Below are 26,074 nucleotides of genomic sequence, written 5' to 3'. Positions count from 1 at the left end.
TAATTAAATGATGTGCTGATTAATTTCTTTAAATTGATTGCCACTTAATTAAATTAATTAGATTAAAAAAATGAAATAACACATTAATTTGGGTTATTTCCCAAAATTATTACCCCTGAAAGATAATTTATAATAATTGTGTTAAATGAGAAAAGCATTTTGAATCGACATGTAATTTATTACATTTTAAACTTACAATGTGGCAATTTTGTTTTCAGTGTCTGAGCATTAAGTGGCATTTAGTTATAGTTACACAGGTTGCATTGCATTTACAGTGGGATTAGAATTGCATAAATAATGCTTTGACAGTAATGGGTTTTATTTATTATTTAAATTGGATATTGAAAAGATACATTTCAATTTGATTGATTAAAAAAATGAAATGATGCTCAGAATATGAAACTAAAACTTTCATTTGAGCTTGGATAAAAGCGTCATTGAGTCATGCATTCATCTGATTTGTTCAAACAGTTGATTCATTCAGAAACGAAGCAAGTGTCTTTATGAATAGATCATTGATTAATTGGCTCCCTTGATTTATTTAGTAAAAAATCACTGCTGTGACTTTGTTTGGACTTGTTTTCATTTGCAAAATTGAAACAATACTGTATTGTGACAAGAATATGCTTTAAATGCATTAATTATTTTAACATCCTATTTTTTCCAGTTAATCACACCAAATGAAGATGTGAAACCAACAGCCATAATAAACACAGTAGGCAACTCCTAGTAACTTCAACACAATCCATAATGTTTTTAATGTTTACAAAAGCACTGCACATTGTAAACACTGTTTCCTTAAGAAAGCTTGGAGCGCTTCAAACCAGTGTAGCAAACCGAGGCATTGCAAAGCCTTGTTTATGCTTGACACGTTCAGTCTGGTGTGAACCGATGCAGACGTGCTCATCTGACGGCTCTCCAGAGGTGTTTATACTTCACACACTCTCCAGAAACAACAGGTGGAAGTGCAGAAAACATCTGAACCAACATTTGTAAATGACATCACTTTTGCCAGGAACATGTGTATGAATTAAAACATGTTGACCCAGCTGCTTATAGGTTAAATTACTCCAGTATAATCGAGTCCACTGAAACTTTATCATAATCACTTTATCATAGTTTCACCACTATAGTAATAATAATGATTTGGTACCAATGTTTAATATTGAAAATATCAAAGTATCATGGTAATGCGATAATCTTAGTCTAGTAGCTTGCCCCTCCCTCTTTGGTATTAGTCTCTGACAAGTCAAAAACATCACACTGTGGCCCATTTCATGTGCAAACATGTTGCACAGAGCCGTTAAGTCCTTACAGTAATTATTCCTAATGCTAATAGACACAGAGCGATGTTTTCACATGCAGATTGTCTTAAAGGTCATGTGACCTCACTCTTCCACTGTGCTTGAGAATCTTCTTTTGTTTGCTTCCTAAAGGCTCAAGTAAACAGCGTGGACTGGTTGGTTGACCCTAGCGTGCCGGAACATAGATGTCGTTAAGTGCTAAGTCTTGTGTGCTTTACTAAATATAACAGACTTGTTTTGTGAATATTTATCTTAACTTATTAGTCTTATTAGTAATGATGGCAATCATAAAACACAGATATTAACATTTTAGCTTTGCTTTAGCTAACTACATAGTATTTTTGTCCCTAAAATTATTATTATTTTCTTAGTTTTCATTTCAGTTTTCCAACATTTTACATTTTCTTTCAAGTTTTTCATCTAATATCTCTATTTTTTATTTATTTTAGCTTTGTTTCAATTGCAGATAATTGTTTTTTTGATATTCTTTAGATTTACTTTTGCTGGTTATGCAAGTGCACATTTGTATTTAGCAGACACTTTTATGCAAAGCGACTTACAGTGCATTCAGGCTATAATTTTTTTTTACCTAACACGTGTTCCCTGAGAATCAGATTTAGTATATTAAATCTATTTAGTTGCCAAAGAAACATTTTTAGTTTTCCTTTTGTAAGTTTTTTAAATTACTATTTAGATTTAATTATATTTAAACTTCATTTAAAGCAGGACTTTTCAGATTTGCTGTTATGTAGTTATGTAGCTATGTATTTTAACTCTACCCTTTTTTCAATATTTGAATTAAGCATAATTTGTTTAGTTTAGTTTAAGTTATAGTGATTTAAGTGTTAATTGCCAAGGCAACATTTATCTTTTTTAATTCCAAATTGTTTATTTAACATAAACTTTCATTTCAGCTTTTTCAGTTACTGAAAATAATTTGAAGTGTCCCTAAAAAGTAAAGTAAACTAGATTATCATTTCCTCAGGCCAAAACTGTGTTTGAGCGTAAGCAAAGAGTAGTGTTGTACTTCCTAAGTTGTTGGGTGTTGTCGGGTCTCAGGTCCACACAGTCCTTCCACCTATTGAATCACGGGGCAGATGTCCCTGAGGAGGTGCTGATCAGCACGTCGTTCATGGGCTTCAAAGCCGCTAGATTAGGGCAGGATGCTGCATTTGCTCTGACTCAGAGGAACTCAGGAAATTCAGGGGCAATTTTGGGAGCATCAAAAGGTTTAGTGGATAGTGAAGTCTACGACCAGTTACTGTGGATACGCAGTAAGGATTAGTGTAAAATTATAATTCAGGGGGTCACTTTGAGATATTTATTATCTCATTTTACTGCAGTTGTTTTTGGTAATGTCAGTTATGTTTTTAATGTTTGCCATTACTTAGCCAATGGTGTGCGTTTGGGGGCGTGGTCCCCCCAAACCCCCACCAATAGAAGCTGGGTTATTTTAGTATTATTTATGCAGTATCATAGTATTTATTAATATTTTTAACTTACATATTTACTTTTTTTTTTAAATTTTAGTTTACGTTTTAAGAATTTTGTTACTTAAATTGCCTATATTTTTGTTAGATCTTTAAATTGTCTGTTTAGTTTTCGTTTATTTTTATTTTAGTTTTAGCAACTTCAAGGCAGCATTTCAATTTTTTTTAAGTTTTACCAAAATCATGCATTATTTATACGTTTTTTTTATCGTTTACATATTTTTTTCACACTCTGAAATAAATCTGTAAAAACGGCACAATGTACTGTATTAGTAATTTTCCATATTGATTGATTGATTGATTTTTTTAACAGGTGTTTTACCTATATTTTGAATGTTGGACTGCATTGCATGGTGTTTTAGAGTTAATGGAAATGTCTGTAAAATGAATGGATAATGTATTAGCAGAAAATTACAGTGCAGTTATATTTTGAGTTTTAGTTGACAATAACACTGAATGGAAGAACTTATATGAAATCTAGTTTGGTGGCTCAGAGATATGACTACTTTTAAAACAACACTGATATTAAGTTGTTTATGGCATTTTTTATCAAAATGAAAAAAAAAAAAACATTCAATTTGAGGTCTGTTTGACAGTATTTAGTTGAATCCTTTCTATGTTGTTGTTGTTGTTTTGCAGTTTGTATGTTCTGAGCAGAAATGCAGCCATAATTGCTAGAACAGAAAGAGCTCATTTGGCTGTCTCTCAGGTTTTCTGTGTGTCTCGATATTGAGTCGACCTGTCACTAGAGGCTATCCACTGAAAGACCTGTCAATCATTCATCACACCACAGTGACCTCCCTGCACAGTTTTGCCAAAGGCACATACTTTAAAATCATAAAATGTTCTTATATTTCTGAACCTCATTACGCTGGCTGTGTTTTATGTTGCGTTCAGAGTCTCTTTCAGACAGATGGTAAATTTGTGCTGTTTTCATTAGCGCTGAATGCCCCTCGCAGCGTTTCTCAATTAAACATTTCTACGGTCTCTTAATGAGAAAAACAGACACCAAAACAGCACTGCAATGGAAACACGATGGGTAATCCTGAATAAGAACGCTAGAAAATTATAGAAATGCACAAAGATGTTTAGTATTTTTATTGTTTGTGATAAAAAATAGTCATGGGAATTTGGGAAATAATAACATCAGAAACTGAAGACATAGAAACTTGTTTGTCCAGTGTAATAGAAATATATTTGGCAGAGCTCAAATGGTGAATGTAAACTCGTATTGCTCATTCTGTTCTCCAGATGCATTGTGGGTATTACCAGAGTGGCTTGTTTTTTTCAGACCATCTCCGATATCACTCTTGAAAACATCTCGTAAAAGAGGATCACCCCTGGAGCATGTCAAAAAAACATCATGCTTGTCCTGGTACTTAAAAAACTACATAACAGCGATTCCATTTCAGGTTTTTCAGGGAACGGTCACATTAGTGAAAGTGCAGAAAGATTTTGCCTGCAAAAAAGGTCAATTTTTTATAGTTTAGTGATGGATAAAGTGCCTCCAAACAGCTTTCAGTTGGTCAATGTGGCAGATTTACATGACCAGCTTTAAAACGGAGCAAATTCTGTGAAATTCTCATGAAATTTCAGATCATGTGGATTCCTATTGAAATGGCATGTGAAATTTTGTTGAGCAACAGCAATCTTGAAGAGATCGTGCACCCAATAATGAAAATTATGGCATTATTTTCTCTCATGTTGTTCCAAACCTGTAAGTTTTATGTGGAATATAAAAATATTGAAGATGGTGGTAACCAAACAGTAACAAATTCAGTTCCCATTCATTTCCATTTTATTTTTTGTCCATATAATAGAAATCAATGGCAACCCAAACTTTCCTCTGTGGAATATTGGAAGTCAATGGGAAGTCAATGGGAACCCCAAAAGTTTGTTTACCAACATTCTTCTTAATATTCCAAAGAAGAAAGTTTGGGTTTCCCATTGACTTCTACTATATGGACAAATATGCAATGGGAACCCAAACTGTTTAGTTACCAACAATATTCAAAATGTCTCTGAAGACAGAAACTTTGGATTCCCAATTACTTCCAGTATATGGACAAAAATACATTGGTACTGCTTAGTTACCTTCATTCTTCAAAATATATATTTTTGTGTTCTGTAGAACATATAAATGCTTTCAGGTTTGGAAGAACTTAGGGATGAGTAAATAATGACTATTTTCATTTTTAGGTAGACTTTAATTAAGTCAGTCCGCTGGACTAGACAGACTTGAAAGATCATCTCTGGAAGTGATTCATTTAAGTTAATTTAATGTGGTTTATACTCTATTTAGTTGTGGAGTTGCTGTCTTGTGTAATCCAGAATGTTAGTCAGTGTAGTACTTCGATAAGGTGCTGTGAATTAATTACCCAGCATGAACATCACAAACGGGCCCTCGCTGATTTTTTTGGCAGGAAACGTTCCTTTTTTTCCACCCTGCAGCAGCTGATGAATTTTAGGTTTTGTTTCCAGCTGCCTCTGAGCATTCCCAAGCTCCCACGCTGAGAAACACAGGTCAGGTTAAGCTTTGGGGCAAATAGTGCTGTTTTCCCCTCATCGCATCTTGACTTTCAGCCGTCGTTGGGCAGCTCTCAGACCGCTCTTCTCATGTCTCGACAGGTCATGGTATGTGTGTTCAGGGGACTCTAATAACAAAGGACTGCAAATGCACCTGTCACATCTTTGGGAGACTTGCAGGTAAACACGCAGAGCTGAGAAGCGGGTTTCTGGATCGCGTGATGGAGCCCCTGGGTGTGTTTGTTTGCACACCTCCTTGAATGAGGATTTTGGGTGACAGGATGTTTACGGCTGTTGGTTATTTGCCTGACGTCATCACTGGATTGGATAAACAACTCTGTCTGACGCCACACTGTTTTTGCTCTCTGCCAGGGATCATATCAGCTAAAGCAGGCCTTTATTCACTGAGAGGATATTCACACCGGCGCTCATCTCAATGACACATCGAAACTGATAAAACAAGCATGCTTTGAATTTAAATGAGTGTGGTTTGAGTTTGCTCCTCTCTTTAACCTTTGTTTGGTGGCAGAGAAATGACAAGGCCAGAAATGAGCCTAAGGGTGGTTCAAAATATTTATATTTTTGCTTGACTTAGCAAATACTACTGATAAATTAAACAAGCAAAAATGTGATTGGTTTAGAATCGAGGCTATCTATCCATCCATCCATCGTTCTAGTCATATGTAATTATATCTTTTGCATGCAGAGTCTTTTCAACATCTAGCCAAGTAGATTTCATGATGGAGGAAGATGGTTTTGTAACCTTTTCACATTTGTTTATTACTATATGGGGCAGATTGTGTCGACAGCTCTTTAGAACACAGCCTGAGGCCTGTGGGCACATCGAGCCGATGTCCTGAACTCACTTGTTTTTACCCATGAGCCTTTGCTGTTAGCTGCTGTAGTGTGAGAACTTTGATCGAGCATTGGGGATGTTGCTGGCCCTGTTCTATTTTGGTGTTATCCTGATGGTGTACGCTAGCGTGTGTAGACCCCGCTCCGTCGGTGAAGGGCAGAGACACGGGAGAGTTTCTGTGTGCTTGCGTTTCCTGGAGTTTTGCATGTGTGAAGGAATGGTATTTTTCCATGGACATGTTTCATGACTCGCCACACAAAAGGTCGGTGTACAAACAAGACGTAAGGACTGTGAGAATGGTTAATAAGTAGGAGGCTATGTCATATATAAACATCTGTAAAAGTAGAATAATTTACTTGAAAAATATTATTTTACAATATATTAAAGATTGTAATGTGTAGCACATTTGAGTTGCTTTTCATATAAATATACCTTTTGTTGTTGTTGTGTTCAGTTTTTTTTTTAAATACAGACTGGGTAGGAGTGAGAGAAATGAGAAACCTGAGACACAGAAGCACACATGCAAATCAAAAACTTGTTATCCTGTTTTGTTCCTGCTTTGCTCAGACGTCTCCTGTCAGCTTCTCTGCACTTTATGTTCCCAACAAAATCTTTGTGTCCTGGTCCTGATGCTTCGCTGCTGTCTCAGCCCTGTCATGAGCCTTTACTAGCGTCTCTCAGCTCTGCTACACACTGACCTCATACAGAGAGATCCCACTCTGAGAGAATGAAGAATCTGAAACAGTTACAAGATGATCCCTCTGGATCCTGCTGTCTATAAGAAGCACACTGTTATGTTGATCCAACTCTGAATGACTTTCTTACTTCTATGCAATACAGAATAAGATCTATGTTGAATAATCCAAACATGAAAATTTGCTGAAAATTTACTCACCCTCAGGCAATCCGAGATGTAGATGAGTTTGTTTCTTCATCAGATTTGGAGAAATTTTGCATTACATCACCAGCTAACCAATGTGCCCTCTACAGTGAATGGGTGCCGTCAGATTGAGAGTCCAAACAGCTGATAAAAACATCACAATAATCCACAGCACTCCAGTCCATCAGTTAACATTGTGTGAGGCTAAAAGATGTGTTATCAATCCATAATGATATTTCTTAAAGTGGAGAATTCAATCCCCTGTTGTCCTCTCACATCAAAGTTTTGGACTATTTTGGCTAGTACAGGCTTGATCTGTGCACATTTCTTCCCTGATTCAGATGAGAAGGTGAGGTTATGTGTAGACAACTCATATTTTAGTCAAAAGCAATGGTTTAAAGTTAAAAAAGCTTTAATAATGGATTTGTTTCATACAAACACACAGCATTTCACTTTACAAGATGGCCAGGATTGGTGTGGATTATTGTGATGTTTTCACTGCACAGAGGATTCTTTGGTAAGCAAGTGACGTAATGCTAAATTTCTCCAAATCTGTTTTCATCTTGGATGGCCTGAGCGTGAATACAGTTTTAGCAAATGCTCATTTTTAGGTGAACAATTGCTATAAATCATGTGACTGGAACTGCACATTGACCTTGAGCTGGTGATGTTATTCATTTTTGTTGGCGGTTCTCATTGCTTCTGCTGGGTTTTGTTTTTTTGCCAAATCAACATGTGCAATAATGCTTAGTCATCACAGGGTGAATTATCACTCTTGCTACGAGGGGGTCCATTGGGAAAATCCTGCACGAATAGGTTTTTAACTTCAGAATAATCATGAAACTAATCTCAGTGGAGTCAGTTCTTTGTGTTTCTGTGAATCTAATGCCACCGGATCAGTACGTGTCAGGAAATTTAGTGCAAGTTTATCTTCAGCTTGTAAATGTTTGGGGTGTTTGTTTGAGGTTGAATCATTTTACTAGCAAGTATGCTATTCATTAGTATACTCTACAGCACGTGCAAACCGACCTCTCTCTCGTATCGTATGAAAAATGTGTCTTTTGGACTTCATTGTGTATATATTTCCTTTCATGCATGCGTTTATTGGAAACAGCAGTAACGTGGGTTGATATATCTGCGACCACACACGCACAGCTTCTCATGTGACGGCTCAGAGCGAAGTCCGTCATCTTGCGTTTGTTGAAGCTGTCCAGAGATCCTGAACATGTGTGGTCTCCGACCGCAGCAGCGAATCTCTTCAATCCCTCTTTCAGTTCTAATTCTGTCGTATTTCTCCGGGGTTGGTCTAATTTTATCCCACAACAGCTCGACCCCTCATACTGCCTCAGAAACTGCTGTGTTTGGATTCTTTTGACTAGTAATTTATAACTCTCTTGCGTTCTCTTTTTTCAGATTTTGGACGTCACCCGTAACGCCACGAAGGGCATGGTGTTAGGAGCTGATGTATGCAGAGTGAAATCTATCATGACTGTGATGTCATTGGCACACCGCTGGTAATTTCAGAAACAGTCATGCTGTACCTGTCAGACTCAACTGAGGGTGTCATGCCAATTCATGTGTGAAACTCGTTTGGAGCGAATATGATCTCACTAAGAATGAAAAAAAAAAAATATATAGATAATTTATTTTTGAAAATGTGTTTTAATATGCATAAGCTTTCTGGATAATTCCAGAACTTAGATATTTATTTACACATATATAAATCATTTTGCTTAATTTAAAAAAAAATGTATTTATTATTATTATTATTACTATTATTATTATGATTATTATTATATACTCACATCATGGCTGCATCACCACCTGTGGGTCTGCTATCTATCTATCTATCTATCTATCTATCTATCTATCTATATAAATAGATATAAACAGTTCATGGAATTTTTTTTTGTTTTGTATTTTGCATTTTTTTTCTGCAGCATAAATACAGTCAAATAACTGACCTCAATTATATATTAAACATTTTTTTAACATATATAATGAATATTTCCAAATAAGTATTATTTTATGGATATTCAGACTTGATAATCTTTATCTTTACCTGCGCATTGTCATCATATAATGCAATAAAATTTTCCTTAATCAGACTCTACCATGCAATTTAAGTTTAATTTTCATAGTTTTTATTCTTTAGCTGTATGACATGGTGTTAAAAAATAATAAATAAATGCATAAATAGCTGTCATTCAACTAATAACACAGTGCAGAACATCTTAATGGGTCAGTTATATTTTGTTGCATGACTTCTGTGTGTGTATCTGTCTGCTGCAGATACTGAGCCATGGGTAACACAGAAAGTCACAGCGGCAGCCATGGATACTATGGAGATGGCCAACGGCAGCTCTCCCGTAAGCACATGTCCCGCTCGCTCCGCCTGTCCAGCAAGCAGACATACTGTTCCCGCCGAACGCCGTCTGGAAAACCAGAGCACCGCAACTCTGAGACCAGCACACGCTCCAGCAGCACTCCCAGCATCCCTCAGTCGCTGGCCGACCACGGCCTGGAGCCCTTCAACGACTCGGACGTGCTGCCCAACTTCAGCGGCCCCATTTGGGTGGACCGTGTGGCCATGAATCTCCGACCCATGTCCTTCCACAACCATCCGGCCCATTCGCCCGCCGCCACCGCCAAACAAGCCACGCAAGACGAGACCGAGCCGCCGGAGGACACGACACTCGTTCAGAGCACCCGGGACAGTTCACAAGAGGCGTCCAGCTTTAAAAAGAAGCGCTCTAAGTCTGCGGACATGTGGAGGGAGGACTCGCTGGAGGTGTCTTTATCCGACCTGAGCCAGGAGCACCTGACCAGCACGGAGGAGATCGGAGACACCCCGGACGACTGCGAAACACACTTACAGGCGTCCGCTCAGGAGCTGCTGGACTCAAACCGAGCCAATTCTTTAGACGAACTCTACGGACCGAAGAGCCCCGGCTGCAGGCCCCCACACGGACGCTACGCCAAATGGCACAAGGGCCGCGGCACAAGCAGAGAAGGTGACGAGGATAAGATGATCTCACCCTGTGAGGACGACGGAGCCGCATACAGTGCATACACACTGCCCTGCCGCCGATCTCACTGTCTGTCAGAGGGACCGACCAATCAGCAAGGAGCTATGCAAGGGAGGCGGGCACAAACCATACAGGTGAGTTTTGATTGGGTAGCCACGCCCACAGTTAATCTAATTGGTCATTACTCCCAATATTATACACCAAATACATTCTGGTTAGCTGTAATCCTGTTGTATTTCGCAACACTTATAAATACCAATATATATACTTTTTTATATAATTAATATAAAAATATTAAATATAAATGCCCTTATATTTTTTTATAATTATATGCATTTGTATATTTTATATGCATAAAATATTAATAATGTGTGATGAAGTAGCACCAAACACAGTTCATGCAAAGATTGAAAGCGGATTGTCCAGGTGTGTACACAGGATCTGCACACAAGCATTTAGTTTGTTAAACATGAGCTTGAGTTTCTGCGCTGTTGGTGATGAACTTTGTTGAAAGTGAATGGCTTTGTTTGAATGACTGGAGTCATTGAGTGTCAGTGTAAACGCCCGTAGGTGTGCAGTAAGAATGTGAGTGTAATGTTGTGTTAGCGTAGGTGTAGTCCAGGGAATTTTAGTCTTGCTATGAATGTTGACTGCGGTTAATCCCCCAGAATCCTCTGAATCTCCTCATGTAGAGAGACTGTACATATGAATGACTCATTTGTGTTCAGGTTCACACAGACTCCACTGTTGTTTCCCACCAGACAGTAATATGATTTCACAAGTCTCTCATCCCAGTCAGCTGTTGGTAGTAACTAAAAAAAATGTTTATGGTATTATATATTTAATATTTTTATGAACAAAATACTTAGAAAATCCAAATAGTTATCAAATATAATGGTATTTATTTTCTACATTTTTTTATAGAAACAATAAGAAAAAGCCAAAATATTTATTAAAACTATATATATATATATATATATAAATATTTGTTTTTTTTAAATATATGTAATATTTTTTTCTCTTTTTAAACATTATAAAGTATAAAAATAGAATGCCATTTATATTTTCTTTTTTTAGCAGATAAAATAAAAAAATAAACTAAATCTGTATTTATTTGGCGTTTATGTTATATATTTTTATAGTATTGGTATGGTATTGTATTTGATTTTATATAGGTAACATAAAAAATCCCAATCATTTATTTAAAAATGTGATGGTATTTCTATTTTGTAAATATACAGTATAAACATATTTTAAATTTATAGAAATATAATGATGTTTTTATAGATAGAATAATTTGTTGAAATTATTATGCTACCATGGTTAGATGAACACGCACCAAGGCACTAGAATTTTAAATTAAGGACATTTTATGATCCAGATCCTGGAGTCAGAATTCTGTAACTGTTTCTTTGGCTAGAAATTACCCTAATTTACTGGGAATTAAATTAAATCATTATCCAGTTATCACAAATGATCATGGTAACTGTTTCTTGTTTATGTATTTGTTTCATGTTCAGGATGTGACAGCGGGAGACGGCAGTGATTATGAGGACAGCGGTATCGATGGGCTGACGGGGGACAGCGAGGCGTCTCAGCACCACGCTCGACGCTATAAGACCATGTCTGTGTCTTTCTCTGCTTACTCCACGTCAGCAGGGGGCGCCTTCACAGGGAGCGACAGTGGGAGCAGCAGCGGGGCTGGAGCGGGACCCTCAGATGGCACACAGGTGGGCAGCGTGATTTATTCCTGCTGTTTCTTCAGTTGCTTGTTTATAATATGTCCCACTCAGACATACAGTAATATCAGACAGATAATATCAGTGCAGGAAGATTCTGGCCAAGTGAACATCATGCCACAACATCAGTGGGAAACATTCTGTCAAATGAGTAATGCTCATGAAAATACAATAATATTTATAAATGGAATACATAATAATAGTATAATATTATGTCAGAATATTAATGTGTATCTGAAAAAAAAAGAAAAAGGCAAAGAGGAAGGAAAAGAGTTGATAGTTTTTAAGAAATGGCATGATGTTATAAAAACAACAACCTTCAGTGTTAATGTGAATTCAAGTTTTTAATAACTGTTTTTCTTTTGATAAATCCTTGCTTCGTTTTTGTTTTTTTGTATTGCTTAATGGGTTAAATAAATAAAATAATATAAAAAATGTGTAAAGAAAAAAAAAAAAAAAAAAAAAAAAAAAAAAATATATATATATATATATATATATATATATATATATATATATATATATATATATATATATATATATATATATATATATATACACACACACACATATATATATATATTTTTTATTATTATTATTATTATTTTTTTAAATCTAATAATGAACTATTGACATTATATTTTCATTATAGCCAACATAATGTCAAATAATGAATATTCATTCAAATTAAATATATGCAAATAAAAAAATCAAATTACTGTTTTACTGTTTTATACCATACCCATACCATACCCCCCCCCAAAATAAATTTCAGAAAATGTAAATAAAATCAAATAAATCCAACACTCTCCCCTTGTCTGTTTGTTTATTTTATCATATTTAGTAATAAGCATTAGGCACCAAACACTGTAACTGTTTTTTCTAAACGATGAATGATTAAAAAAAAAAAAAAAAGACCAGAGAGCAAACCATGACCAATTGCACTTTCTTCCCATGAGTCAAGGAGAAAAGAGTTTAGTATGTTATTTGTAGGTTTGTGATGTAGTTCAGTGCTAAACGTCGAGCTGGATCTGTGTGTGTGTGTGTGTGTGTGGTCAGGGCGTCTATGAGAACTTCCGTCAGGAGCTGGAGCAGAGCGTGAGTCCGCTGGAGGTCCCCGAGGAGAGAAGCTCAGCGTTCAGCGACGAACAGAGCAGCGTGACCCTGAGCTCGGCTTACCACACCGACCCTCTGCTGAACGTGGCCGCCGTACAGGGGACCGTACGCAAAGCTGGACGCCTCGCTGTCAAAAACTTCCTGGTGCATAAAAAAAACAAGAAGGTGGAGCTCGCCCCTCGCCGCAAGTGGAAGAGCTACTGGGTGTCCCTCAAAGGTGTGTATGTGCGTGTGCGTGTGTGTGTGTGTGTGTGTGTGTGTGTGTGTGTGTGAGAAAGAGATGTGAGCGGTTACCTGACACTGTAAACAGGTTTTACAACTTCCTAGAAAGAGAAAGAGACGTTAGAAAGAGAAGAGGAGGATTATGTTTGTTGTGTTGTGTTGTGTTATATGGGTAGATCCAGAAAAAAACCCTTCAGAATTGAACGCCCATCATTCACTATTTTACCTCTAACACACTTGTTGTTAAATATTCTGACTGAAGAAATGTCCCATACTTATTTTTCCTCATTTTTTAACCATTAATGCAGAAGTGCTAATAAACAGGGTAACACTTTAGAATAGGTAACACATATTAGTTGCTTATTAGCATGTATATTACTAGATTATTAGCCATGTTAATAGTGCTGATTAAGCTAATTATTCTATTTACCTTATTCTGCATCCCTAATCTTACCCAATACCTAAACCTAACAACTACCTTACTAACTATTAATATAATAAGCAGCAAATGAAGAATTTATTGAGAAAAATGTTGTAGTTAATAGTTAACAAGTGTTACTTATTCTAAAGTGTTACCAAAAACAGTTCAAAATATATATTTTTAAAAAGTATCTTTCCTCACTCACCAAAGCTACATAAAAAAAAAAAAATAGAAAATACTGTTAAAAAGTAATATTTCAAAATATAATTATTATTTGGGAATATTGTAAAATGTAATTTAATCCAGTGATAAAAGCTGAATTTGTTTGAGATATAAATCTTTTGTAACATTATAAAAGTCTTTACTCTCAACTTAATGTGTCTTTACTGAATAAAAGTATTAATTTATAAAAAAAAATACTCTTACCTGCCTCAAACGATAGTATTTAGTAAATTCCTCGTAACTGGATACAGACAGTCAAACTCTGTATCTTTCCCAACAGTGTGAAAACAGAACAAAATCAAAGCTGAAAAAACAATCCAATAAGAGTTTGCGTATTTGATTGGATTCTCTTTTAGAAAGCAGTGCTGCATTTCTTATTTTGGCCACTGGAGAGCAGAGTTTAATCAATAAAGCTGTAAAACTCCATTCTATTGGCTATCCTTCTCCTGTTCCTGTGGAAACAGCGACTCAGAGACGATCTGTAGTGTTCATTGAACTCACGTGAATAACTCTGAATTACTGATGCTTGAGTGAATGTTCTAATCTGTCCTCCCAGGATGCACTCTGTTTTTCTATGAGACGGACGGCCGGTCAGGCATCGATCACAACAGCGTCCCTAAACATGCCGTGTGGGCCGAGAACAGCATCGTCCAGGCCGTCCCAGAACACCCCAAAAAAGATTTTGTCTTCTGCCTGAGTAACTCGCTCGGAGACTCCTTCCTTTTTCAGGTAACTCAACATCTCATATACTAAAACTGAAGAGATATTGTAACAGACTGAGCTAATAAATGAACATTTGACTCACTAATATGTCCAGAATAATACCATATACACTGTTTGCAGCCTTCTGGCTCTTTGACAGATTGCCCTTGTTCCTCATTTGTAAGCTGCTTTGGGTAAATGCATAAATGTATATGTAATTTTTTTTTTTACAATATATATTTCGTCACAATAAACGAAGTGTGCTACTTTGTTGTCAAGGCTCGACAGATCATGTGATCCATTTATTTATTAATAATAAATGTATTTACTTTGCTATCTTTTAAGCTGAACAGAAAGTCAAAACTGAGCCAATATTTGGCCGAGGTACAACTATTTTAAAATCTGGAATCTGAGGGTGCAAAAAAATCGGAATACTGAAAAAACGAAAATAAAATTGTCTTTTGAAGTTGTTCAAATTAATTCTCAGCAATGCATATTACTAATCAAAAATTAAGTAACATTTTTTTACAAAATATCTTCATGGAAAATGATCTTTACTTAATATCCTAATGATTTTCATCATAAAATAATATTTTTTTTTATATTGACTGTTTTTTTGGCTATTGCTAAAATTTATACCCCAGCGACTAGAGACTGGTTTTGTGCTCCAGGATCACATATGTCCTCTTTTTTCTGGATATGGCATCCATTTCTAAGTTGCCTGTAATGTCCTTATTTTGGCTTTGTTCTCCGATTGACTGAGTCCTCATACATTGCATGTATGCATATTTGCATTGCTTTGACTGTTTTCTATAAATCTTTGTACACCACTATTGGTCGATAATGTACAATGCCTGCATGCTATTGGTCAAATTAGTTTTCAATCATTACCATAAGAAAGTTTGAAAACAATAGGAAACAAAGCCAAAGACATGTTAAGCAATATAGAAATCCCAGCCAAGACATGTCCATAAAAAAATGACATATGGTCTGCCTAGTTAGATTGGAAAGTCATATTGAATTAATTGCATTGTGGGATGCCATGTTATACCAGCTGAAATACCAGATATTCCATGCATATATCGTGCATAGTATACATATACTATATACTGCCAGAAAGTGTAGAGTAATTAATTAATATGCTATTTTTAACCTTTGACCCTTGACTTCTTCCTGTAGACCTGCAGCCAAACTGAGCTTGAGAACTGGATCACGGCAATCCACTCGGCCTGCGCCGCGGCCGTCGCTCGTCAACACCACCGTGAAGACACGGTGCGTCTGCTGCGGGCAGAGATCCGAAAGCTGGAGCAGAAGATCGACATGGATGAGAAGATGAAGAAGATGGGAGACATGCAGCTCTCCGCTGTCACCGACGCCAAGAAGAGGAAGACCATTCTGGAGCAGGCTAGTGATCGGATATTTACCATGTTTGAACCTGAATTACCCACAATCCAACATGTTTAGAGTCAAAACATCCTCTGAAAGTGTAACCAAGCAGCACAATCACATCTAGTCAGAACATATTGATGTTGAGGGGATTCTTTTATATAATAATAAAATGTTTGAGTAAAATGTCTCTTCTGCTCACCAAGGCTGCATTAAAAATACAGTAAAATTAGCAAAATTGTGAGATATTATTACAACTTAAAACAGCTGATTTCTTTGTGATTATATTTTAAAATGTAATTTATTTCTGTGATCAAATCTGTATTTTCAGCATCTCTACTCCAGTCTTAAGTGTCACATGATCTTCAGAAATCATCTGATTTGTTGCTCAAAAAATATTTCAGATTATTACTTATGATGAAAATGTTTGTGCTTCTTCATAGTTTTGTGGAAACCGTGATCAGTTTTTTTCGGAATTCTTTGACAAATAGAAAAGTTTTATATATTTACTCATAAATATATTAATTTATTTATTCTTATATAATAATAGCATTTATTTTGAAATCTATATAAAATTTGTATAAAACACTTATTACACTTGTATTTAAAGTCACTTTTGATCAATTAAATACATCTTTGCTGAAAAAAAGAAGTAATATCTTTCAAATGACCCCTAACTTTTAAACAGTGTAGGGTAGAAAAAGAATGAGTGCATCTTTAATATACAATAATATGGAGTGAGATTTTGGACAAATGCACATATTCCCAGCACAACATGATGAAAAGAGAAACAAGTGAGGGCTGAATGTTGGCTGTGGCTGAGTAACACAAAAAGTGTTGGTTTTGCTGTTAAAGAGTCTGTCAGTGCTTTGTTTTCATGATTATTGTATCAATATCACACTAACGTCCTCCGCTGTATTACTGCAGATTTGCATCACTGTAATTCTGATGCTGTCACAATGTTGACAGAACATTGATTCACTCCACACACTTGCTGCAGAAGTTCACGTTCCACTCAGTGGATGTTTGCGTAAGAAGCGGAGCTCAGAATGGCCCGCGTCCCATCAGGAGGAGGGTTAGCGGGTGCCTGTGTGTTTGTGTGGGTTTTTCATTTTGGCAGCGTTTGGTTACACACTGTGCTCTGGTGAATGGCAGCAGGGTCGAGTTCCTAGGCAGTCCCAGACCTCGCTGCCAGTGGAATGTGTGGCGCTGTTGTTTGCTACTTTGTGTTTTGTCTGGACCGCTGCCCCCTCTGCCGCGTCTTCCAAAAAAACATCCATCCCAGAGTGGCTGGGAGGAGACGCTGTGGTGTTTAAACCCACTCCACTGCCCTCCAAACACCATTTTATTAGACCAAACCAGACCAAACACAAGGCACGGAAGCTCCTAGATATCTAGAGATGGTCCTTTAAGGCTAAATGTAGTGTTTTGACCTTGTTTTTGAGAGAATGAAATGATCATTTTGACAACTCTCACACCCCGCTGGCCTGCTGTAAACCGTGCTCTAACCAGTAACTTTTTCTCTTCTCTTCCTCACAGATTTTCCTGTGGGAGCAGAATTTAGAGCAGTTCCACATGGATCTGTTCCGCTTCCGCTGTTACCTGTCCAGCCTGCAGGGGGGCGAGCTTCCCAACCCCAAACGCCTGCTGGCCTTCGCCTCCCGTCCCACCAAACTGGCCATGGGCCGACTGGGCATTTTTTCAGTCTCTTCCTTCCATGCACTGGTAATTTTTTTATATTTATTATTATTATTTTCCATAATTTATTCAATCTTTTTGATCCTATTTTATGTATATATATGTATGTGTGTGTGTGTGTGTGTGTATGTGTGTGACCCTGGGGACCACAAAACCAGTCATAAGGGTACATTTTTCAAAATTGAGAGTAATATGTCATCTAAAAGCTTAATAAATAATCTATTCATTGATGTATGTTTTTTTAGGATATGACACTATTTGGCAGAGATACAACTGTTTGTTCTGAGAATCTGGAAAATCTGGAATATGGGGTGCAAAATATCGAAATACAGAGAAAATCGCCAGTTTTCCAAATGAAGTTCTTAGCAATGCATATTGCTAAACAAAAAATAATTTTTGATATATTTACAGTAGGAAATGTACAAAATATCTTCATGGAACATGATCTTTACTTAATATCCTACTGATTTTTGGCATTAAAGAAAAATCGATAATTTTGACCAATACAATGTTTTTATGTCTATTGCAAAAAAGTATAAAGACTGGTTTTGTGGTCCAGGGTCATATATGTATATGTATATGTATATGAAAAGTTACAATGATTTGCATGATTGAGCAAAATAAACTTCATTGTAATATTTGATGTACTGCATTTAATTAATCCTACAGTTTTTTGTGTGGCCTATTTTTGTGTTTTAGAGATTTCAATCTTTCTCCTTTCAAGTAGACATAGAAAACAGCTCTCTGGTGGCTTTAAGGAAATTTACTTTGACTGATACGGTTTGAAACGTTTGGTATCTAGTGTATTTCAAACAGACGCATGGCTTAGAAACCCACATCAAGAGCATCAGTATCGCTCTATTTTTACCCAGAATGCATGTATTAACCTGCTTCCTTCCCACCCTTCAGTATTGGTGTACGTGGGTAACAGATTTTGGCATATAAAGAAACAGTAGCTGAAGGGTTGGTCTGTGTATTTTCTCTTGGATGTGGGCCACGGATCTGGCTGATCAATACCATCCATCTTCAGATTCGCCTCCAGCTCTGGCGTTCTGTGTAGGAGCTAGAGGACACTGGGATACAGGGAGATTTTATTTTTGTCTATGCAGCTTGGATGATTTTTTGGGGTGGAGGGGGTGGGGAGGTTTTTCAGCATTAACATTCTGAGAGGATGGAGAGAGAGGATAAGTGTTGAGTCCAAATGAAGTGCTGTTGGCCCGTGTGCTGTTCTTCACAAATAATAGCTCGGTTCAGAGAAGTGGAGAGGGTTTTTGATGCAGCCCGAGTGCTTTTCTCCATCAGGAGACCCAGAAATGCCACAGCGCGTTCAACACAGAAAGCGTGTATAATTTTTGAATGACACTGAAAAGAACTCGCCAAACACTTCACTAACCTTTAAAATTCATCTGGACCCGAGTGACCACAGGAAGCAAGTTGTTTTTGTGTGTTTTCTGCTTATTTCTAAGTTATGAATGAATGAGTGTGTTTATTTATTTTATAAAGGTGATCTTGGTCGAGAATGTCACATCTACTAAAGTGATTTTGCTGAAAAAGTATGAAAGAACGGTGAAGGATGTAATCCATCCTCTTGATATATATATATTTTTTTTTGAGAACATAAGAGCAGGAACAATTGTGGACTGACTGAATGCAGTTTATGGAGAAACATTATCCTGGAAATGGTGTGATGGGGATTTGTCTTGTAGCTTTGTATTCAGCAAGCACACATGCTTCTGCTTTCTTATTTCATTAGTGATTTAAATGCATTAGAACTACAGAAAATGCTTTGATTACACAGTCACCATTAATAACAGTCAGTGTTTGTGATTTTTGTGTTTGCTGAGGGAAAAAATCTAAAGCAGATACGATCAGGACAGAGGCTTTCCTACCAAAAATCTGAAAAAGCAGCTGTATTTTGGATGACTAGTTTAGCCCAGCTAATGACCAGTATAGTAACAATCACTTTAGCCCAGCGGATTACCAGTTTAGTCTAGCTTACATCTAGCTTGCTCTGCTAATGACTAATTTAGACCAGCTAAGGATGCATTTAGAGGAGCTAATGGCCCATTTAGACCAGCTCTTGACCAGTTAGCGACCAATTTAGACTAGACCTCATGGCTAGTTTAAACCAGTGAAAGACCTGTTAAGACCAGCTCTTAAACACTTAGACCATTTTAGACCAGCTCATGACCAGTTAGACAAGCTAATGACTGGTTTAGACCAGATCGTGACCAATTTAGACTAGCTAATGAACCCTTTAGATCAGAGCTCATGGTCAGTTTAGACTAGCTAAAGATCAGTTTAGACCAGCTAATATCCCATTTAAAACATCTGGCGTCCAGTTTAGACTAGCTAATGAAGCATTTAGACCTGCTCTTGGCCAGTTTAAACAAGTTAAAAAAAACAGTTTAGTCTAGCTACTAACCAATTTAAAGTAGCTTATGAATGATTAGACCAGCTAGTAGACCAGTTCGTGACCAATTTAAACTCACTATCAACCAGTTAAGACCACATAATGACCTGCTCATGGCCAGTTTTACCAGTGAAAGACCAGTTTAGACTAGCTACTAACCAATTTAGAGTAGCTAATGAATGATTTAAACCAGCTAGTGACTCATTTGGACCAGTTCATGGCCAATTTAAACTAACTAACAACCAGTTCAGACCACATAATGACCCATGAAGACCATCAGCTAGTGACCCAATTGGACCCAGTGCATGGCCAATTTAAACTAACTATCAGCCAGTTAAGACCACATAATGACCTGCTCATGTCCAATTTTACCAGTGAAAGACCAGTTTAGACTAGCTACTAACCAATTTAGAGTAGCTAATGAATGATTTAAACCAGCTAGTGACTCATTTGGACCAGTTCATGGCCAATTTAAACTAACTAACAACCAGTTCAGACCACATAATGACCCATGAAGACCAGCAGCTAATGACCAGTTTAGACTAGCTAATCACCAACTTAGACCAGCAAATAACCCATTTAGACTATCTAAAAACCAGCTTGCATCTGTAATGAGCAATTTTGACCAGCAGCTAATGACCCATTTAGACCAACTAATGACCCATTTATATCCAGATTCTTGAAGAACGTGTGAATGAAGCTGACGCCTGAACATCAGTGTGAGTGAATCAGTGAGAATGAGTTTTCACCGAGCATCTGTGTTCATATCTCAGACTCCTGCTAGGAGCCGTCTAGTCAGTTTGATCGCTGGGACACACGGTATGAATGTCGTCCCTGTACCTCATGCAGATGTTTTGTGTCTGTAGGTGGCGGCTCGCACTGAGAGCGGCGTGAGGCGCCGAACGCAGGCGATGTCGTGCTCCACCAGCAAACGCAAGAGTCGCTTCTCCTCACTGTGGGGTCTGGACACCCACTCCAAGAGAAAGAGTAAAGGTCATCCCAGCATTAACCAGGTATACTACGCACAAACACACCTAATTCACACTTAGTGCTTTCTTCCAGAACACATAAACATGCATATGTCGAGATCAACTGGCTCTATTTAAAAAATAAGATGCACATTTTTCAAATGCATACTACATTAAACACATACAGTTGGTTTTCATGTTTCGGTGGGCGTCTGCTGAATGTTAGATGTTATTTTTAAACAGGTTTTTGCAGAAGGAGATGATCCAGTTAAAAGTCCTCTAGAAGGCATGTTCGAGGGTTCTTCTAGTGAGACGACGGTAAGAAACACGCATCTCTCAATACTACACTGTATCTGTAAAAGTGGCAAAAACACACAAAATACTGTACATACCCCTGCACCAAATCAAAGCAGCCGTGTTCAGGGAGATGCGCTCTGGGCCGGATCTCTGGAGTGGGTTGGCAGAGATGTGGGCGTATATTTCTCACTGGCATTGGCGGAGGTGTGGGCATTTGTGGTGTAGGAATGGTAGAGATGCTATAATCCACTGACCTGGGCGCAGATAAAAGTGTCGATGCTCTGATTCACTCACTCAAACAGAAGCAGAGAAAGATAGAGGAGAGTACAGTGCATTATTATCCACGTTCAATGGCTGTGTTCAGATGTTTGGGTCAGTAAGATTGAATGTTTCCAAGAAGTCTCTTCTGATCACGAAGGCTGCATCTATTTGATCTAAAGTTCAGTGATATTGTGAAATATTTTTACAGTTTTCTATTCTGTATTTTCAGCATCATTACTCTAGTCTTCAGTGTCACATGATCCTTCAGAAATCAGTCTGATCTGCTGATTTGCTGCTCAAGAAACAGTTCTTGTTATTAGCAATGTTGTGCTGCTTCATATTTTTGTTTAAACCATGATGCATTTTTTTTCAGGATTCTTTGAAAAGGTTCAAATGATCAGCATTTATTTGAACTATTGTTTTTAACATTCTAGACATCTTTACTGCCACTTTCAAGTGTGAAACAATACACAGAACAATATGCTGTATATTTTGTTACATGTGGGTCAAATACGAAAAAGTGTTTACGCGTTAAAAAAAGTGTAATACTGCTTTAAACTGTTGTAGTTGTTCCCCCCAAAAAATGCAAAAAGTTTTCTGTTTTATTTAATTGCAATTTTGTTTTTGTTCTTCTGAGCAAAAAATAAATATCATAAATTTTGCCCTGATTTACAGAAGACACCCAGTAAAATGTCATTCAGTGTAACAATCTTGTCAGGCATATTTACAACAAAAATCTATTTATGACATATTAAAAAGACTAATTACTTTCACCCCAAACACTAATGAGTTGTAATTTAACATTTTTAACACTTGCCACTATTCTACGTTTTGCCCATTTGTCATTAAGTATTTTGTACTAATTAAAAACACAATAAAATTTAGTATGCTCCATTATTCATTTAGATATTTTAATATGTACACGTCAGAATAAGCATGTTGTTAGAATTTTTGCATAAATATTGTGTTACACTGAATGACAATGTAACATTATTTCAACCAAATTTTGACATTTTATTCTCCAAAAACTTGTTTAAAACCTTAAAAGTAGACATTTTACTTACATTTAATATGCTTTCTATGGACACAAAATCACTTTTATACATTTTTCTTGAGGCGGACATCTTGAAAATGTGCATAGTGTACACAAAATAATTAATAATGTAGTATGTTATTTCAAATATATCTCATTTACGCTAGAAGTTATTAGCACACAGTGCACCTCAGATTGATGAGATGAGGATGATCATCATTTCACATGATTAACAGCATCTCTAAAGGTCTCTTTCACAGCTGCGGCTTCACCGTGCTTTCATTTATCACACTACAGAAAGACACCAAGACCCCAGTGAAAGGTCTGCCAAGACCCAGCACAGATCATGACATCTGGTCCAGAGACCACCTCACTCCATCATGGGTGCTGCTGCCAAACGACCAGCCTGTGTTAGCCATCATCCAACCCGGAGAGTCGGCCCTCGACATGCTGGAAACCATCTGCAAGGTAACGCCAAGAAACCCAAGATCTTTCTAGTGCAAGAAACAGTCATCGTTCTCTTCCGGTGCCAGGTTTTTACATTCACAGAGCCGCTTCAGTCTTTGAGGGATTGAATGTCAGTTTGAAGGTCACTGGTGTAGTGGTGTAGTAAGTTTTTAAAGTCTGAAGCATGTGTCAAGAAATGTATTTCCTTACCTCTTGCTGCACGCCGAATGAAAACATACTGCATCCTCTCTGATATGAGCGTTTGGGCCTTTTAGCGTGTGATTCCTGTCCATCTGGCCCACTGAGAAGAAGATACAGCCCAGTAACGTCTTGGCATCGCTCTTCATCCACTAAATGTGTCTGCTTTCATCTCTCCTGGTCTCTCTCCAGGCTCACCAACTGGACCCCACTAAACACTACGTGCGGCTCAAGTTCCTCATTGAGAACCAAGTGCAGTTTTATATCCCCAAACCGGAGGAGGATATTTATGATCTGGTAGGTTTGGAGTTAAACTCGCTCTCCCACCCGCTGCTTAGATGCTGTCTCATTACTTTCATCCTGCTGGGACATCACACTTCATCCAAACACCCCTTCTCTTCCTCTCTCCTTCACGCTTTAATAACAAAATCTTTATTTTTTTTCCTGTGGAACACAAAAAGAGATGTTTTGCTCCATCTCTCCTAAAAAAAATGGCTTTATTCTTTCAAAGCTTCACTTCTCTACAGCCATCATCTTTAAACTTCTGCTCAACGTCTTCATTCGTTATGTTTCGAGTGTCCGGGTCAGACACAATCGATCAAGAGGGAACATAAAGTTCTCTCCTGTGAAATGTGATCTGTATTCTGTCATCCCATGTGTGTGTTGTTTATGCTGTTGTGGGATATTAATGAATAATCTCCTGTGCTCTTCTTCTCAGTTGTATAAGGAAATCGAGCTGTGCTGTAAGATCAGGAAGGTCATCCAGTTTGATCGGGATGAGTCCTGCATGATCGGCTACGGTGAGAGCCAGAAATGTGTTATGTTCATCAAATCATGTCCGGTTTACATCCACCTCTTTATTCTGGGAATTTTACAACGGTACCTGGAGAAGTAATGGAAACGACAAGTGTTTGCTGTAGTTTTTTTTGGTTTTGTTTTTTATGAAAAGTTTATATATGTGTACAGTATGTTAAATTGTCATCTCATGGGGGATGACATTAGATTACATGACCAGCCGAATCCTACTAGTTTTATCTCTGTAAACTGCATGTTTTTGGACTCAGAATATGAATTTACAGGATATATTAAATTTTATTATTAAAAAGGGTCACAAAATGTCAATATATACAGTAAGTCGTTGCAATGTTATTCTAGTATTATTAAGGTATTAAAGCATTTATTAATGATTTAAATTAGCTTTTATTTTTCAATTTTCACATTAGTTTCAGTTCAAGTTTGAGTTATTTTGTTGTGCTTTTGTCATTTTTATATTAATTTATATATTTTTATAGTTTTAGTACTTCAACTCATTTATTTCAGTTATTTTTCTTTGCATTTAATATTTATTTTTATATCAGTTTTATTTCACTGTTCACTAAAAAACAGTTTTTAATACTTTTAGTTAATTAAAACAACAGTCGTAGAAGATTATATTTGTTACTTTTATTAAATTATTTATTTATAATTTTTAGCATTTTTTATTTATTATCATTATTAGTGTTATTTATTTATTGCATTTTTGTATTCAGTTGCAGTTATTTATAATTCTGCAATAATTTATTTTATAGTCCATGGAAGAACAAAGAATTCAAATGTGTTTATAATGACATGATGGAGAGTAAATGATGACAAAAAAATAGTTTTTGGGTGAACTGACCTTGTAAATGTAAGGTTGCAGGTTCAAACCCTACGAGGTTTGCTTCATGATTATACTTGATTATGACGTCTATCACTTCATCTCTCTGTCTCTTGCAGGTTTTTCCATTTCAGTGGTGGAGGAGGACAGCGTTCAGCAGCTCTATATCACTGACGTGAGAGCTGGAGGATTAGCGTTCGCTAAAGGTTCATTAGCTCGTTTCACCTCCTAATTACATTCTCTTTCTCTTTTCATCCTTGTCTCTTGGTTTGTTCTTTTTTTCTCTGTCTGCTGAGCATCTGCTTAGGAATCAAGCTGGATAAGTAATTGCTGTGATATCAGCGCTGTGCTCCTGGTGTTATGTAACATGCTGTCAGCTCTATGGGGTTTCTGAGAGCCAAAGATTGCAGATTTATGCTCAACCCTTCTAAACTCAGAATAATGAGAAACGATAGAAGGAATCAGAGTGGCGATTAAAGTCTTGTAACAAACCTACACGAGGAACTTGATGCATTAAATGGAACGTATGATGCAAAACAGGATTTTCCTTTCTCGTCTTTGAAGATTTGTTTTTTTAAAGCATTTACAGGCATTTTGCATACAGGAACCTTAAAGGTACAGTAGCAGAAATGGCCCATTTAATTTTTGCTCTTCATAAACAATAACATGTTGCACTGAACTATTTTACACTAGTGAATGAATTTTAAGTACATTTATATTCAGCATTTTTCTTACTTTCTTCACTGGACATCACCTAATGTTATAAGGGGATTTCAGGGAAAAATAAAGAATATGGCCCCTTTAAATGACCATCAAGGCAAGCTTATCTTGACACCCAGACGCTGTCAACACCCCGAGTAAGACCCTCTGAGTGATGTCTGCATGATCAGTGTTGCAGGATCAGGTCCAACCGGCTTATCGCTGACATTTCACATCGCCCAGTGAACTGGGTCAAACCCGCAAGCTATAGGGCCTAAAAGAAAAGCTAGAAACAGTCTCTTTTTATTGCATCTATTTATTTTGCTGTTGGCCTTCACATCAGTAAAGACAGGACATTGTATTATTTTTATCCTTGCCAGCTCACTATGCATTTAAAATTTTGTCCATTTTGCATATCTCAAGACGTCCATGATTGCAATTTTCTGCTGCTTAATTATTGATGAGATATTCCCGTATTGAAATGATTGCAGGTCTGAATGCGGGAGATGAGATTCTGCAGCTGAACAGGAAGGA

At 37.0% G+C, this 26,074-nt stretch overlaps 1 protein-coding gene across 3 annotated transcripts in view; it reads left to right on the top strand.

Moving 5' to 3' along the window:
• LOC127972937 (rho guanine nucleotide exchange factor TIAM1) overlaps window positions 1-26,074 on the top strand; it is a 70,551-nt gene that overhangs the window by 21,308 nt on the left and 23,169 nt on the right. For all 3 annotated transcript variants that reach the window (XM_052576945.1, XM_052576946.1, XM_052576944.1), the window contains exons 2-15: window positions 8,470-8,570; window positions 9,349-10,219; window positions 11,606-11,815; window positions 12,881-13,154; window positions 14,359-14,531; window positions 15,684-15,908; window positions 17,430-17,615; window positions 20,868-21,014; window positions 21,213-21,287; window positions 22,858-23,028; window positions 23,398-23,502; window positions 23,924-24,005; window positions 24,961-25,047; window positions 26,032-26,074. The exon at window positions 26,032-26,074 is cut by the window's right edge and continues 170 nt beyond it. In XM_052576945.1, the coding sequence (XP_052432905.1) occupies window positions 9,359-10,219; window positions 11,606-11,815; window positions 12,881-13,154; window positions 14,359-14,531; window positions 15,684-15,908; window positions 17,430-17,615; window positions 20,868-21,014; window positions 21,213-21,287; window positions 22,858-23,028; window positions 23,398-23,502; window positions 23,924-24,005; window positions 24,961-25,047; window positions 26,032-26,074 (2,639 nt within the window). In that variant the 5' untranslated portion in view covers window positions 8,470-8,570; window positions 9,349-9,358. The remainder of the gene's footprint in view (window positions 1-8,469; window positions 8,571-9,348; window positions 10,220-11,605; window positions 11,816-12,880; window positions 13,155-14,358; window positions 14,532-15,683; window positions 15,909-17,429; window positions 17,616-20,867; window positions 21,015-21,212; window positions 21,288-22,857; window positions 23,029-23,397; window positions 23,503-23,923; window positions 24,006-24,960; window positions 25,048-26,031) is intronic.

Source organism: Carassius gibelio, chromosome B15 (genome assembly GCF_023724105.1).
Source record: "Carassius gibelio isolate Cgi1373 ecotype wild population from Czech Republic chromosome B15, carGib1.2-hapl.c, whole genome shotgun sequence".
Lineage (NCBI taxonomy): Eukaryota > Metazoa > Chordata > Actinopteri > Cypriniformes > Cyprinidae > Carassius > Carassius gibelio.
Note: the sequence above shows the minus strand (reverse complement) of the source record. Positions and strands in the feature narration are given on the sequence as shown.